Source organism: Pseudonaja textilis, chromosome 2 (assembly GCF_049901715.1).
Source record: "Pseudonaja textilis isolate UNSWEBS1 chromosome 2, rPseTex1.2, whole genome shotgun sequence".
NCBI classification, from domain to species: domain Eukaryota; kingdom Metazoa; phylum Chordata; class Lepidosauria; order Squamata; family Elapidae; genus Pseudonaja; species Pseudonaja textilis.
In genome coordinates, this window is record NC_141991.1 from 88,467,812 (window position 1) to 88,485,251 (window position 17,440).

Here is a 17,440-nt window from a genome sequence, read left to right on the forward strand (position 1 = left end):
AAAATATTTGCTGTGAACAAGAGAGCTTCACTGTTGAAATAAGAATTGGACATCATTTTTCAGTATGGACTAGCGAACTGAATTAGAATGAGGGTTTGGGGATCCAGATTTCCCCTTGGAGAGATGAAAATTACTTTAACAATTAGCAATAAAGCTACACATAACTGTGTAAAGAGACCACTCTATATAGCTAGCTTAATATAATTTTAAAATAATCATCTCTCCCCCAGGATCAAATAAGCAGTGCTATAAAGCACAAGTTTGCATAAACCATTATTTAGGCAGGCCTTAACATTAAAACAGTTCTCCTCTCCCTGCTTTCTCTTCATTCTGAATCTTCAAAGGTAGAAACCTCCAACATAACCCATGACTTATCCTAAGCTTAACATTAATGGTGCAGTGCAGCATTACTCTGCCCTTGGTTACTTGCTTTGTATTGAACATTAATGCAATTGTGTATGCCTTGAGAATGTAGTAGAAGTAGGGATGGGTCTCAGCTGCTCTCTGTGATTGACTGGATATTTTTAGCTCAGTTCTTAGAGCGTAAATTGCCTTATGTGCGCCAGCCATTGATTTTGCTCTATTATTCTTGTGTTTTGGCTAGGTTTGAGGAGAAGGAAAAATTACAATGGATTGTTAGAGCCTTTATTGAATAGGTGTCTAGAGGAACTTGTTTCTGTACAAAGAGATTGTCACCAGGGACAAGGAAATATTGAAGTTTGAAGGGATTGCCTTCTAATACCTTGAATGTGTCAGAGCTACATTTAGGTGAAGGATGGAACTTTGGGGCGAAGGGTCTCAGGAGGAAAAGAAAAGCTAAAAAAATAAAAGCCAGAGACAATGGATACAATTTTTATGTACTGAACCAAAATCATGAACTTCAAATGCTTCCGTGCTTCTGTTCCAACTGGGCCTACAAAGAGCTCTTTAAAACTTTATGAACCATTTTGAAATTTCAATGTTTTTGCATAAATATGACCTAAAACAGATCTTTTTTTCCACACAAGCCCTAAAACTGGATAAAGAGAACCCAATTAAACAGATGAGCCCCAAACATTATATTTGTTCATTTATTTATTGAGGAAAATTATCCAAAGTTATGTCATCATGTGCAGCAAAAATATGTAAATCTTTGCTTTCAGTAACTAGAGTGCCTTCCTTGGCCAACAATAACTGCATTGAAATATTTCCCAATAACAGTTGATCAACCCTGCACATCAGCTTGAAGGAATTTCAGCCTATTCCTCCTTACATAACAACTTTAATTCAGAGGCATTGATGTGCTTCATTGCTTGAGCTGCCCACTTCAGGATCTTTCATTACATTTTTATAGGATTAAGGTCAGGACTTTAACTTGACCATTCCAAAATATTAATTTTCTTCTGCTTTGACCATTTTTTGCTCATACAGCTTGGGTCTTGTTGGTTTTGCTTTGTTGTATGAGCCACTAGCTCTTGAGCTACTATTCAGATATATACATATCTTTGAAGTTTCAGAATTCATACTTCCATCAATGATGGCAAGTCATCCTGGTGCGTAAGCAGAAAATCAGACCCAAACCATGATACTGCCACCATCATGTTCACAGTCAGAATTAGATCTTATGGTGGAATGCAGTGATTATCTTTCATCAATGCAACATTTTTCATTTAAGTAAAAAAGTTACATTTTCTATTCTTCCGGTAATCTTTTGGCTTAGCCATCTGGTTAACCCTGATAATTGCTAATGCATTAGAGGCATTTATTTCCTTAGATGTTACTCTGGAGTTCAGGGAGACTCTTGGTGTATAGCACACTTTGCTCTGGATATAATTTTGCCAGGAGAGGATAACAGTGGTGTTGAGATGCCTCCATTTGTGCACAATTTGCCTGGTAGTGAATGAGTGGAGACCATACATTTTGGAAATAGTTTTCTAACCTTTTCCAGCCTGGTGAGCATCAACAACTGTTTTTCAGAACCTAGTTCCTCATACCTGTGTTGTGAAGATCAACTCTTTCAATAAAGAAATAAACTTTATTATGTCTGATTGAAACAGCTAACTCAGTTTAAATTTTCAAATGAACTACTGATCCTTAGAGGTTCACATACTTTTTGCATACAAGCATTAGTAGCCTTGAATCATTTCCCTCAGTAATTGAACAAATACACTGTCTTTTACTGATTTCTTTAATTGGATTCTCTTTATCTACTTTTAGAACTTGTGTGGAAAACAAATAATATTTTAGGTCATCTTTGCAGGAATATCAAAAAATAAAAGGGATTATCAACTTTTAAGCACTACTGTAACTACCTGGAGGACTCTCTAAGATTTTCTCTTTTTCCTGACTGTTGTGGTAAGACTGTTTGTTTGTAAAATTTATTGGCCACTCATTTTACCTCATGGCAACTCTTATTATTCTTTTAAGGCGGGGTGTGTGTGTCAAACTTGTGATGACACATTGTCACGTGATGTGTCACAACTTCCCCCCTTTGCTAAACTGGGGGTGGGGGTGGCCAGTGCATGATGCATCTGGCCCTTGGGCCAGAGTTTGACACCCCTGTTTTAGGACAACATTGGGCTTTTAGAATTGTTTCTCTTAAGAAACCAAAAATGCACTGGAACTATAGTTTTTTTGGAGCGGTAGTTCACTTTCCCTTGTTTATACTGGGAGTTCTAGTCCAACACATCTGGAAGACATCAGTTTGGAGAAGACTACTCTAACACATGTCTTTGTAGTCAAGAGAGTTTCCTATTTGTTATTTATGTTATTTAATTAAGTTTCCCTCTTCCTCCTCCTCACTTCTCAGCTTGAAAGCCATCCAAAGCATCTAACATTCAGCCAATGAAATCAATGCTGTTTTTGCTCACATTCTTAACCATTGAAAATGATATGAAAGCAGATGACATTTTAAAAAATGGAGCCAACTCTTAAATCGCCATTTTTTTTGTAACATCCAGTTGAAAAATATCTCAGGAAAAAAGAGGATCAGAATCTTTTATTGCCAAGTGCTGCGATTTCTCTTTTCACTTAAGGAGTAACTCTTTTTTTGGATGGGGGGAGGGGGACATGTAATTTTTTTTAATGCATAATGTAACATTGGAATAAGCCATTTTTAATTTGAAAGATTATGCTAAAAGGTGATTGAAGGGGGCTCTGTTTCCATGAGCAGACACAGACTAAAATGTCATGCAATCTATCACCAATAACTCCTCCCTCTGTTTTTTTTTCCCCCTGAAAAAGAAAGAAACCATCAGAACTATTTTCAGGAAGTTTCGGTCTCCTGAGACTAGGAAACAGTGGGAATGTATTTCTAAGAACAAAGAATTGTTAAATTTTGGATCTCCATAATATTATACTCATGTAGGAAATACCAAACTAATGTATTTTGAAAAAAATTGCCCAAGCTTGTAGCATTATTCCCAAATGAAAATATCAGTAGTTAAATGAAAATATTAGTACCAAACATTTTGTTTATTGTAGAATTTTTGTTATAATCTACATATGTATTTAAAGTAAATAAATATAATCAGATAGTAGTAGTCACATTTTTCCATGTATTTAAATGTCAATAATCTGGAGATAAGCTAGGGAAACATAATTATAGTAAAAAATCTGAAACCCCATGATATTTTTTAAAGTGATAGCCATGCCCTAATTCAGCACATTGCTAGCCTATTTAAATTTGCATTCAAAGTGAGGGGGGGCGGAGTTTTGATTTTTTTTAAAATGACAATTCTTTCTTTTTATCCCATTACTCATAAATTTGCTCTAAAATATTCCTAGACTATATTTTGTTATTATATTTTTAGTTGCAAAATCACCAGGTTTCTCAATTACTTAGGCATTAGCAATATGTGTCTCCTATGGATATAACAGGTAGAAAATAATCTATTTGCCTCCAGCCTGAAAAGTAAGTCTAACACTATAGGCAACTTCTCAAAAGCTCTAATTACAGCTGAGTGATTCAGTTTCGGTAAATCAGCACTATTATATGTTGTCCTTGCGCTACTGCATGTTGTGCTTTTCAGCCCCAAGAAACAGGTATGATATCAAGATGTGAGATGGAGGCTGTACATGTATGAATATTTTCCCCAACATATACTGTATATGCACATTAAACCGCTCTCATACATCAGTTTTAAGACAAGATTTCTCTACTGCTTTTAGCAGTGAAGAAATGATATGCAGCATGGATTGACCAAATGCACTGTTTCATAACAAGCTTTTGTAAATTCAAAGGTTGTAGTAAGGTATTTGTCCTGACATATCCTCTTTCTCAGCCTAGTTAGATAAAAGGGAAGCAGCATAGTTGGCAAATGCAGAAAAGGTCTTTGAAAGTTTGCATACCACAAATTGCTCATCTCTGTTTAAAGCTTGATTAGAAATACCTTTGTTTTTCTAGGGCTGTCATTTGTATATATACATACAGCTGCACAAATGTAAGTGTATTATTTGCCATGAAGTAATCAAGAATTCGCAGGCAGGCACTACATATTGCAAAACTCACTATTCTTTTTCCCCCCCCTCTTTCCTTCATAGTATGAAGTCTCTGGTGAGGAGCACCTTTACTCTGATTTCCCTGAGATTGATTTGTCTCCGCTGGATACCAATGACTTTGACTCAGCCAATTGCTTCAGCGAGTTCCAGTGGTGGTGTGAGCACTCTGAAACAGAATCCAGTCAGTACAGCACAGATGACTCTGAGCTCTTTCAGGTACCCTACATCAAGAGATCCCCTGTTACAAAGGGAGAGTCTGCTGTGTAGCACGGCTTTCCGCTTCCTTTAAGGAATGTGTCACTCTGGGATCCCAGAGTGCATTCTTCTCCTAAAAACCTTGGGTATATGCAAAATTTGCATACCAAATTGTAATTTCAAATGTGACTGGAGTGTAGAGAGAATGATTAAATACAAGGAAATTAATCATGTTAACTGTATTTACTTTAATCTTGATTGAGTTAAACAGCCATTCTGAGTTGCTGATTACCACTGCAATCTTATCAAGAGCAAAAAACGCAAGTCTTCTTCACTTAACAACTGCAGTTTGGGACCAGCAACTGCATTGCTAAGCAGAGCAGTTGTAAAGTAAAACATCACAAGACCCTTCCTTAACAGACATTCCTTTTAGTGACCTTTTCAAGTTAAAGCGGTATTGAAAAAGTTACTTATGCCTGGTTCTGAGACTTTCAACCATTGGAGCATCCCTGTGGTCACATTATCAAAATTCAGATGCTTGGTAACTGATATGTATTTATGACGGTTGCAGCAACCAGGGTCACGTGATCACCATTTGCAAACTTCCCAGATGGCTTCCAATAAGCAAAATCAATAAGGGGAAGCTAGATTTCCTTAACTTTGTGATTCCCTTAACAATTGCAGTGCTTCACTTAATAATCATTGTGGGGGGGAGAGTTCATAAAATCAAGTATAAGCATTTAACAACCACCTGGTTTAACAGTGGAAATTCTAGTCCCAACTGTAGTCATAAGTCAAGGACTACTTGTATTTAAATCAGTTTAAGTGCCATTAGGCTGGGGTTTGATATTTAACTTTCTCAGGTGAAAGGAAGAACATAACTTACAATGTGTTGGCTCTCTCTGGTTTATTTATATGTTTTGAATTGCTGACCATATTTTCTTACTCAGATAGATCTGGGAGTTGGAGCTTCATTCACAGGAGGAAGAAAGTTCAACATGTTTGTTCAACCTATTGTTTTAGATCTTTGGTGTCTACAAGAGTCTATCTTACTTACATAATCTTTATCTATGAAGATATGGAGTAAAGTCATCTGAAGTTTCGTAGTAAAAAATTCCATGGGTTTTTATATGTTATCTCATAGAGTGGAGATGCCTATTTTCATCAAGGACAAGGGAGATGTGTAGAAAACGGGAAGGGAATATAAAATGGGGGTTAAGTAATTCAGAATCTTGATGTATATCTTTTTTCTGAACAGAGCTCCATGTCCTTTGTAAAGAAAGTACACATTCTAAGAAATAATTTTGGATCCAGTATTGCCACATGAATTTTGCATTTTGGTCTGTGCTCCTTTATTTCAGAACCCATTAAGTGCTTGCTATATCAACCTCCTTCTTTTTTAAGAGCATCAAGTGATGATTTTGGTTAGAGAAATAGAGGACAGACTTCCTTGATAGAGATTGGACTTCAGATCATGCCTTTAAGGGCAAATCCGACTTGCACTAATTAACCCTGTCTACTTTTGAGTACCAAGTTAAAATATTTCTGTGCCTTGATATTTCAAACTTGATTGCAGCTGTCCTGTGTGACTTCAGCAGATTGGGTGAATTTTGGTTTAATTCCTCTCAATGTAGTGGTCTTGAATGAAAATATACAGTATAATTTTATGGTACTGTATGTGTAATTACATGCTTATATATCACTGTAAAAACCCAGCTGTTTTAGGAATTCTTGCAAATAATTTTTTTCATTCAACCAAATTTAAAGAAAAGAAATTCCCTTATCTGCCTAGCTTACTCACTCCTAGTTTAGTTATGCATTTCTTTTAATAGATGCACCTGGGATACTCTACTTAATGGGTTCATAAGCCTATTAATTCCTTTATTGTACAGGCTGGGTTTTTTTCCTTCCTAGATCAGTATGAGGAAAAGTGGCTGTGGATGGGGAGGGGATCCAGGCTATTAATATATTTTCTGCACATGATTAGTGCTCCATTAATTTACACTTGGTTTCTAAATGGAGCAAGTATAGTAAAGCTAATGAGGATGTGGAAGAGTAGGAGAGGGCTACTGAGCCAATCCTCTTGTGATCTATTATTGAAGGGAAATTACGGATGGTGCCTGGTGCATCCAGCTTTTTTTTTTTTTTTAGCTGATGGATTATTCTTCTGTAGGTGGGAACACTAACGGAGAAGGATGCAGAGAAGACTGATGCAGAGGGAACACTTTCACAGGGGGAACATAAGTTATATGACGCGAGAATGTTAATTTCCATCCTGCAGAAGGCTGCTTTATGTGATTACCCAGCTTCAGCATCATCTTTACATCTCTGTGCACGTGGATATTTATAGATGAGGCTCTCTGTGTGTTGCTTTCACAGTACTTTCTAAATATATGTGGTCCCATTGTACAAATAATGAGTTAAGACGTGGTGCTGGGTGGATGGAGCAATGAGCCAGTGAAGATTAAAACCATATTACATACCTAGAGTTATAAGGGTTTTTTTTTCCTCCACAACCCATAGCTTCCCCTTCCTTTCTTAGCTGTCACAAACTATTTCACATTTGGATACACTGCATTCACACTACAATTAGTGCTCTTATATCAGGGCATGTTGTAAATGATTGCAATAGGTGTCAAATGAAAAGTAACCACCATAACATACATTTAGTTTAAATAGTAATATATGAAATGGAAATAATCCCTGAAATGAACTGTTTTGTAACCTTATATTTATTTCTTCACATAATCCCCACTGTTTACTATACATTTCTGCCAATGATAAGGAAGCTTGATAAAGCCATCATGAAAGAACTCGACATGTTTTCTCTTCCACTGTGTCCTGATAGTTCCTTCAACCTCTCTGAGTCACCACATGCCCACAAAAGTATTTCCTAAATTTTTGGAAAAGATAGAAGTTTTATGACACCATCCTGGACTGCATGCCAGATGGTATAAGATGATAAGATGCAACTTCACAATTGCCTCTTGACTGGTGAGGTGTATTGCAGCAAATTTTTGTGTGTGTGCTTCCAAATTCTGTTTATTTCAAAGCTTTCAATGTTGCAATGTAGCACTATGAGTTAATAGTGGTGGTAGGTTTAAGGAATTCCATGTGAATAGCCCCATCTTGACTTTTCTTGAATTCCCATAGGTGAAATTTTCTGATAATATATATTGTATAGATTGATGATGCATTTCTGGGTCATAATGAGCCCCATTTTTGTCAGGTATCAAGCTGTGAAGAAATTCCTCACTTTCATTCTTGTAGCATGACAACAACTGCTGGCAAATTTCAACTCTTAAAGCTTTCTCTACCATTAGTCTGTGAAGAGCCTACCTTGCTCAAACTTTCTGATTTTGAAGAACATCAATAATTGGAACCCACACATTCCTGTGAAATGTCAAGTTTGACAGCTATTTCCCTTTGAATGATCTGTCAATTGTCCTTAATTAGTTAAACTTTCACATCTGAAACTTAGTTGCTGGCACAAGCTGTCCACTTTGTGCATGATACGCACACATCAGCTCTTTCTAGTTCACTATATTTACAGTATATTTTTTGACCCAATGATGTACTTTATGCATTTATTTGATTCAATTTTTGATACCATACAGCTCCAACTGACTCTGGGCAGATCACAAAATTAAAATAACAACTACCACAAAACAAATTATTAAAAATTTAGTAAAGAATATACCTCCCATGCAAGAGAGTTATAAGATGGCAATCCAGACAGCACATAATATATATGAACTGGAGGAAATCCATCCACCCTTCTCCAAGGCCAGGGCAGATGATCAGTACTCATGTCAGCACAGTCATCAGTATAAACGATCTGCATTTGTTGATGAATTTCAGTTGGAGGGGCTCCTTCAGCAGACAAATATTCAGTCATGATTAAAGTACACTGAGTATTTAATACAAGATTCCATTTCATGAATAAATAGCAAGATAACCTTTTCTCACAGCAACTTCCCACCAAGTGAAAACAGCAGATGCTAAAACATGTCATCACTTCTAACATGTCAGTATTGCCACCTGTTGGTGACCTATAACATTGGAGGCATTACTTTTCATTTGCTCCTCCTACCTTCAGTTTTCCTTTGGCTAAATCCTGTACAGTTTAATGTGTTCTGAGAACATCAAAATTTGTCATCTGACTTAGTAAACATAATAAAGAGGTTGTATATTGTGAATATTTAGTACGCAAATATGGTTTCCCAACTCACACACAGGTGACTCCAGGTGACTCACATTAAAATCCTCACACACACACACACACACACACACCCATGGCAGCAACAACACAATTAAACCAACTATTTATTTATTAAACAAATTTATATGGCTATCTACTCCCCCAAGGATAAGTGTTGGCGTTAGCAAACATAATTCAAAGACCTGAGAGTAGGGAATATATTTCCTGCTAAACTTTGAGTGACTGTATTGGCCAAACCATGTCATGTCTATGATTGCCTGGCAGGCCATTGGGGAAAGAAGTTTAGTGATGGAATGAAGCCTTGCCAATACTCTCCTGATGCAAAAACTTTGAAACACTGGGCATTTTCTGGTGAAAATCAATGGGTCTTTAGGTTCCCCAAATACAGTTGCTATAATTTTATGATCTAGTGATTGGAGTTGGAACTGGCAAAGTTAAGTGTTCAATGGAAACAATATATTAAAGCTGTAGTCAAACTCATTGCCAAACTACTTTCCTTGAGCCAGGCTTCTATTAGGCATTCACTAGCTCCGTGCAATCGAATGTATGTTATCCCCTTGCCAACTCTCCTTGGTGCCATGCTAGCCAGGATAGAAGTGATGCCTATTTCTCCACATGAAAGCTAAGCCAGAGAATAAAATAAAAGCAGAATTCCCTGATTCCCCTTTGCTACTTCACCATATTTTTAGCCTGCAAAGGGTTAAAGAGACTGCACATTACTGGTGCATGGATTACAGGTCAGTAATTTTTGCTCACTAACAACCTGGAGAGGCTGTTGCTTTCTTTTCCAGGTACATCATCAATTTTTACAAATAGCAATGAGAATGTTACTGACACCCGTTAGCTCAGCCTTTTTGGGGGGAGGGGAGTGAGGAGGAGCTGCTTCTGCTGTAGTAAGAGCTGTTGCTAGATTCTACTATAGCATCTAGAGGGGTTTTTTTGTGTTTTTTATGGAGGTTCAAGAGAGAGTTTTAATCAGCCCTTTTCAGGGAATAGCAATTCTAAAATGCATTAAATAAAAACAGCGTAGAAATGAGGTAATTGGAGCCCCTCTGGTTACTGCTGAGTGTAATTACAGTAGGAGGCCTGACCAGCTGCAATGAAGCTTATCCAAGCAACCTCTAACTGATCTGCTGCAGAAGCTTAACTGTATGTGCAAACAAGGGATGCAGTTTTAATTTCCTGAAATGGCTGAAAGTTGTGGAGGAATGAATGAACAATCCACAGTCCCACAATATAAATTCAAATGGTAAGAACAACAGTCTTGCTCTGGATGAATGCAACAAAGCTGGTTTGGATAAGAACAGAGAAAAGAAATCTTAAATTGGCATATTAACACAATAGTGCAAATACATGGGTGGTGCTCATGAAAAGATGATGCATTCATTAATATTCAAAGTGCATGCCATAGTTTCAAGTACCCAGACCTTACCAATTACCAGAACATGTCAAACCATAAGGCTTGGGCAGAAGCTTTGTCTAACCCCACCAGAATCTTCCAGGTAGGTTTTCCTGCTTTATGCAGACAGGAAAGGGGGTTACTCTTACCAATAGGCAATCTTAGCTTATCTTGCTTTGTTCGGTATCCCACTCAATCCCTCCTTGATTTGACTTCATAAGAGCCCAGCCTAGCAGGATGTGTGTGACGCTAGTATTATTGCTATTTAGTTCCTACAATAAAAGAACCTATTTATACACTGATTCCTGTAACAATTTTAGGGTGATTTTCACTTCCTAGGATAGAACCTCCTAGAAGTGTAACTGAGAAGGGACATATTAAAGAGTGTGGAGAAATACTTATGTTTGGGCAAGTTGTGTTGCATACTGTAAAAGAATTATTTTAATGTACATACTGCTTTTTATTATATACCAGTAGCATAAGGAAAATAGGAAAAACAATCATATGATTGCTTGCATAAGCATTTTGTCCTAGTTCAAAAGGTGAAGTATATTAGTGGATACTATTATAAACATGTCTTTAGTTCTTTTCTGTTCCTTCTTTTAATATAAATATCACCTTAGATTTCAGGACCTGCCAGACTAGTTGTACTATAACTGCTCATTCATTAAGAACTTTAAAAGAGACATAGTGCCTTCACTTTGCAGCTTTATGCTGTTGTTCTAAAAACTCCAGAATGACTGACAGATCATCATTGCAGGATATGTATTTTCCACTCAGGAAAATATAAACAGAACAAGCCTTTGTGTTTCATACAGAATGAATTCATAAAACACCATGAAAAATATCCTGTTGATGTCCTGTCTAAAGAGGTATTTTTCCAATATTAGAAGGAAAATGTCTTCTCAAAGAATACTGTGTTCGTGGTGCTTTTCTTCTTGGTGCTATCATTTGTAACATGACTTGAAGAGGGGGTGTTGGTTAATGACTTCACTATTATGGAGGAATAATGGCTGCAGATAGTCCAAGGATATACCTAGAGTCACTGAAGACTTTTTACTTCTTTAAATACAGACTACATATTTAAATATCTGAAAATCAGTTCATATGTTTGGGCATGAGAAAGACCCACAAGTGATTATATAATATCTACAGTATAACTGAAAAGAGAATGCTACATATACAGTGCATAGCTTGTAGAAAACAATCCTATATCAGTCTATAATAAATAAATGCACTTATCAGCAAGAAGGTTATACAGTAAATGCATATAAATTTTGAATTAAAAACATCTGTGGGCAAGACTGTGCCATATATTTGAATTAGTTTTAACTGGATTAGACTAGGGTATCTAATGTTTTAGACAGCTAAGCTTTTCCTCAGTGTGTGTGTGTGTGTGTGTGTGTGTGTGAGTGAATGAGTGAGTGAGTGTGATATCAGTGCTCCCAGCATTTAGGTTTCAACACTTAATGTGTTGTGTCTCTAGAGCATTCTTTCCATTACTAGCCTGGTAGGCTGAGGGTCAACTACATATAACTTGGACATGTGATTATCAACTATGTCCAAATCAGGACCAGAACAAAGGTTAGTGTAGAATTGTTCCTTCTTTCCTCTTCTGCAGTTCCGTCTGAGAATGCAGGAAAAAGAGCTCTGCAATTTACATTGTCCAAAATTGTAAATTAATTTGTTTGATTTGATAATGAGATAACAGCAGAGGCTGGGAATCTGAATAGGGTATAGAAGAACTGCATATCTCATGGTAGATCCCTGATCTGATTTGAGTATTTGCTTATATTTGGTATAATATTGTTATTTGTTGTGTTTTTAAGCAAACTTACTATCTAAGCATGACTCACACATAGTGAATTTAATCACAGTTGACTCTGTTAACCCATTTTCATGTTTGTACAACACGCTGAATTTTAAACATCAAACAGTCTGGGGGTTTGCTCCAGGCTAAGCTAAAATGTAATTGCTACTTTATATTACAGGGTGTCATGTGAGCACCGCTATAGCTTTAAAGGCAGTATAGGAATTACATGTAAGGGTAGGGTGTATTGTACTTGAATTAGATGTTTTCTTTAAGTATCCTAAAATAGTGAAGCACCTTGATGGCTGTACCTCATTGCAGCATAGAGTTATGCAAGTATGTTAAGACTTCACCTTTTCTTCACCATGGTCCCCCTTTACATACCTTTTGCAGCCACAGACTATGGCCAAGGACCTGCAATACTTAACTCAATACTTCAGATCATAACATTTCTTCAAGCCTTCACGGATCCCCCCTCCGCCCGGGGCCCGCAGACAGGTTGAGAACCACTGTGTTAAGCAATGAAATGCTAGCTAGGTATTACAACATGACAAGGGAATCATGTCATAAGGCAAATAGGGTTAGGTACAGTATTGCTTACTAACTTGCAGTTCAATAACACTCCACAATATAATTAAACATCTCCACAATTTTTAATTGCTTTGGGTAAATTCATTTTTTGTAAGATCTAGAAGATTCTAATCAGATATATCCTATATAGCTGTTATATTTGGAAGCTACTTTAGTGGCTTCCAATTACATTGCTATATGAAAGAGTTGCCCAGAAGTGAAAAAATATTACATTTCAGTACTATCTAGCTACAAATTCTAGAAGACTGGAAGACCTCCAGGTTCCCTTTTAGATTCTATTCTATTCTATTCTATTCTATTCTATTCTATTCTATTCTATTCTATTCTATTCTATTCTATTCTATTCTATTCTACTCTACCCTACCCTACCCTACCCTACTCTACTCTACTGCAATTTGTAATTTTTTAATATAAATGAGAGAAGAAAGAGTATCAGATTATGATGCTATCAAGTAATTGAGAGGTAATGTTTTATTTGATATCAAAGAGATATTAATCTAATCCTAAAATTTTTAATTTTAAAAAGTCCATTGTGTTCAATGAGAATTAATGCTCATTAAATTGCTTAGGACAGCATGTTTTTTAATATTTTCAAAAATGATATTTAATGTTTTATAGACAGACCAGAAATTTTTACTCCTAATATTATCTGATTAATGCATGAATTTGAGATCTTATCTGGGGTTTAATAAACTGAAATAGATCAGACTCGTTTCCTATATGTCATATATTTAATGTTCTGAGTCCTTTGTTTACCTCAGCATAAGAATTGTGGTAACTATCTGGAATAAGAAACTTCAACACAGCTCCTCTTTGAATTCAAACTGAGTTATGGCTTGCACTGTCAAATCCTGACAAAACCCTGTTTCTACCGGTGTTATTACATTAAATCTATTATTTAGCTTGTCCTATTATTGTTATATTTTAGGCTAGTATCACTAGGATTGTAAATACAGTGTGTGATCAATCACTGTTTATTAAAAATGTATATATTCCTCTTGGCTCAATCCCCAGTATTTGGTATCTATTAAAATATCAAGAATTGTGATTAGGGGAAGCAAGGGTATGGCTAAAAGAATGACTATACAACACTGGAAATAGAAATCTAGACCTGAATTACAGTAATGGTTGTTGATATGGGGTGTTTGTCAGAATTTGAATCAATTTATTTGTTTGTTTGTTTATTGGACAAAGACCCATATGATCAAACTTTCTGTTTATTGTATGTTTATTATGTTAGGTATGTATTGAATATAAATATGCCATGGTATTACCAGTTTCTCTGTCTGCTTTTAAAAGAATATAAAGTCATCTGGCTACACTCCTACATAAATAACTAGAATATGATTACAAGTGGGTTTGTATCTTGTAAAAAACACTGTGTTTGGGAAACATCTCTTCTTAATTTCTCTTTTTCTCCTATGTCCTTCTGACTCCTCCCAGCAGATTATCGACAGTGAGAATGAAGCTTTGCTGGCAGCTCTCACTGAGACACTGGATGACATTCAGGAAGAAGACATGGGTCTGGCTGCCTTCAAAAATATGGATGAGGGGGACATGCCCAACAGCGGCTTCACCTCACCCATCCCCTCTCCCAATCCTGCTGCACCAGTTACGAGGGGGCCTCCTGTGGCCCAAGAGGTTGATGAGCTGTCTCTAGTAAGAACCACTTCCTACTGTTTAAGGTGGATTTGGATGCGCCTCTGATAATCCGGCTGCATGGGTATGATAGGAAGCAAAGGTCTGAATTTTTTTCATTATAGGCTTACAGTTATAACAGTACAAAAGCGTTCTATCTATTGTTGTATACGTATACATGTGCCACATCGTTGCTCTCATTTGATCTGCTCCATAGTAATTCTCATTGGGAAGAATATGATTGGGATGGAAAAAGAAGGGCATAGAGCGGGCTAGTACATGAAAGGCTTAAGCACATCACAATACATCTGGTCCTCCATTTATCGACTGGCGCATAACAAGTGCTTTACACCCCACAAAGCACTTCTGGCCATCATAAAATGTGCCTCACACCCTATTCTTCATATCACATGACTGTCTTGTCCTTACAACCAGTTGCATTGTTCTATGATCACGTGACTACAATTTGCAATGGGTTTTTTTGTGTGTGTGATTTTCTGGCATCTTTTGCTGGTTTCCGGCAAGAAAAATGGGTTTGCACTTATGACCATGGCATTCGCTTAATGACTGTTGATTCATTTAATGACTGCAGTCAATCAATGTCCACCACAGAAAGTGTCGTAAAATTGTGTCTTGTCATATGAATACCTTAGCTTACAACTGGAAATCTTGTCCCAATTGTGATTGTAAGCCTAGGGCCACCTGTATTAATTTCAAATATTATCTACTCTAGGGATGCCCACTGTTCCAACATTTTCTCTCATTTCTTACATTTTTCCTTACATCACACTTTCATGTCTGTTAAGGAGATGTAAAGTGTGGCATTTTCTTTGCGTGAGTAGTAGTCATGATATAGGGCAAGCTGTTATGCAGTATTTTCTCTAAAACCACAGTTCTAGTACAGTAATTTAATAAATTGTTCTGAGATTTTATGGTCTCTGCTGATAGCTGCCTCTGGCCAATCTTAGTTGGTCTTGGAAACCAAATGAGACAAAAATTGAACTAATTGGTACTTGGATGAGATATCACTGCGAAGTACAAGATATACTGTTGCATGGTTATGTCCATGTAGTCATCAGAAATTGAGTTGAACTCTTTAGCTCACATAGTGCCTATATAATTTCCAAGGGTTTTGATACTTGCTTCCAGTAAAGGAGCTTGTTTTTCCAAGGTGGACTAACAACTGAAAACTGGGAAGTTTTGAGTTTTTAATTGAGGCATGCATCCTAGTCTCCTCCCTTGAGGTAACAGAACAATCTGCAGTTGATTTTCTGTGGTTTCTATTCCTCAGTACACGATATTATTAGCCAACCAGCAGGTGAGAGCAAAGAAAAGAATATTATGGATGACAGCCTCTCTGATAATAGAAAATACTGCTGCTTGTAATCTAGGTTTCATTTAACAAGATTATGGAGCTCTGAAACTTCAATGCTCCATAATGTTCTTTCCCAAAATATGCTTTTATAAAGGACAGGAGCATTCTTCACTTCGAGCAGAACATTTGCACAGGACATCAGGAACATAGCTGTAGATTGTAGCCTCTCACCCATCCACCCCACTTCCCTGTTACCTACCATTAATGAATTTCATGATTCCTAAAAGTGTTATAGTGGCATCTAGTGGTAAGAAGTACACATTTCCATGTCACAAAGCTGCCTGTATATGTTTACATATCACACACACACACACACACACACACACACACACACACACACACAAACACGCAGGGGGGAGAGAGAGACAGACAGACAGACAGACAGACACACAGATAGATACAGACAGATACACACACACATATATATTTCACAAATCCGTGTATGTGTATATATGTGTGTGTATATGTGTGTGTGTGTATGTGTGTATACACACACACATACATATATATGATGTATACGTTGCAGAACTGAGGAAATAACTTTTTAATGTTTTGTCATTGTAAAAAGTTTACAACTAGAGGATCAAATTAGTAGTGCACTTGTATTGAAAAAAAGTGTTAAAATTTTGATTATGGGAACTCTGAATATTTGTCATTTGCTTAATTGTTAAGGAGAGTTTTGAGTTTCTGGATAACCCTTAAAGAGTTGTTTTTGCTGCCATATTTCCACCAGAGTCAATGGTTGGTTAAGGTTCCCATTTTGCCTTCAGTGAGAGAGTGGGGAATGTGAATTTCTATTTTTTAAAAACAGACATTCTGGGCATGTAATCAGAAAAAAATGTGTTATCAGTTATTTAAAAATAATATTTTATTCAGATTTGGGGTTTTTTTCATGGAATATAATATCTGTTTTACAGACATCCTAAAACTTACCTCAAACTAAGAAAGAAAATGTTTCTTTAGATTGCTTCATGAGCTGTTGAAATAACTAATTGAAATCCTTGTTAGAATGTTACATTCAATTGATTTCTTTGGCAGGAGCTTATGCCTACTTCCTGATTCATACTAAAATTAGTATCTGAAAATAAATCACAAATTAGGATAAAGGGGGAAGGAGAATATTCCAAATTTTCAGAAACCAATTTAATACTACCAGCCATGAGTCTGGAAACCTACCAGCAGTCTTTTTAAACCTGGTTTCTCTGAATGTGGGAACAGCATCTTTTCATGAACTGCTATGGAACGTGGGCTTTGGCTGTAGCTCTGGCTCAGCAAATCAACATATGCTAAATTTGAGAGGCTGTTTTAAACTATAAAGGCATGTTTTTTCTCTCTTTGCCACTTAAAAAAAGGAGTCAGAAATTTGAAATTTTCGTATTGGAAAAAATTCATTCTCCAATTTCTATTTGTTTGTCTCTTGGCTGAAGAAAATAATATGCTACATACTTGTATTGACCTTAACTTAGCTAGTATTTTAAGGTACCATGAGGTCAATGTTGAAATATAATTCTCCCCTAACCACTATGGCTGGCCCATAGCATACCCATCCCTACGTTTTCATTTTGGAAAGAACTTCCAAAAATGTTAGAAAGCTTTTTTTGGAAAGGACTTGCAGAGTGTTTTGAAATCATGACTTCTACTAAATTTTAAAGTACTAGGAGAATCTGCCTTTCTTGTTCCTGAATTCTGGGAATTGAAGTCCACAAGTCATAAAAGGGCCATAGTTCCCCG

The 17,440-nt window shown here is 36.6% G+C and overlaps 1 protein-coding gene across 5 annotated transcripts in view; it reads left to right on the forward strand.

The window, feature by feature from the left end:
- Positions 1 to 17,440, forward strand: part of PPARGC1B (PPARG coactivator 1 beta) — a 137,577-nt gene that overhangs the window by 95,633 nt on the left and 24,504 nt on the right. For 3 of the 5 annotated variants that reach the window (XR_015741764.1, XM_026696355.2, XM_087924546.1), the window contains exons 2-3: positions 4,522 to 4,695; positions 14,140 to 14,355. Coding sequence is in view for 4 of the 5 variants with exons in the window: in XM_026696355.2 (XP_026552140.2) it covers positions 4,522 to 4,695; positions 14,140 to 14,355 (390 nt within the window). In the remaining variant the exon portion in view is untranslated. The remainder of the gene's footprint in view (positions 1 to 4,521; positions 4,696 to 14,139; positions 14,356 to 17,440) is intronic. The other 2 variants (XM_087924547.1, XM_087924545.1) reach the window with 1 other exon arrangement.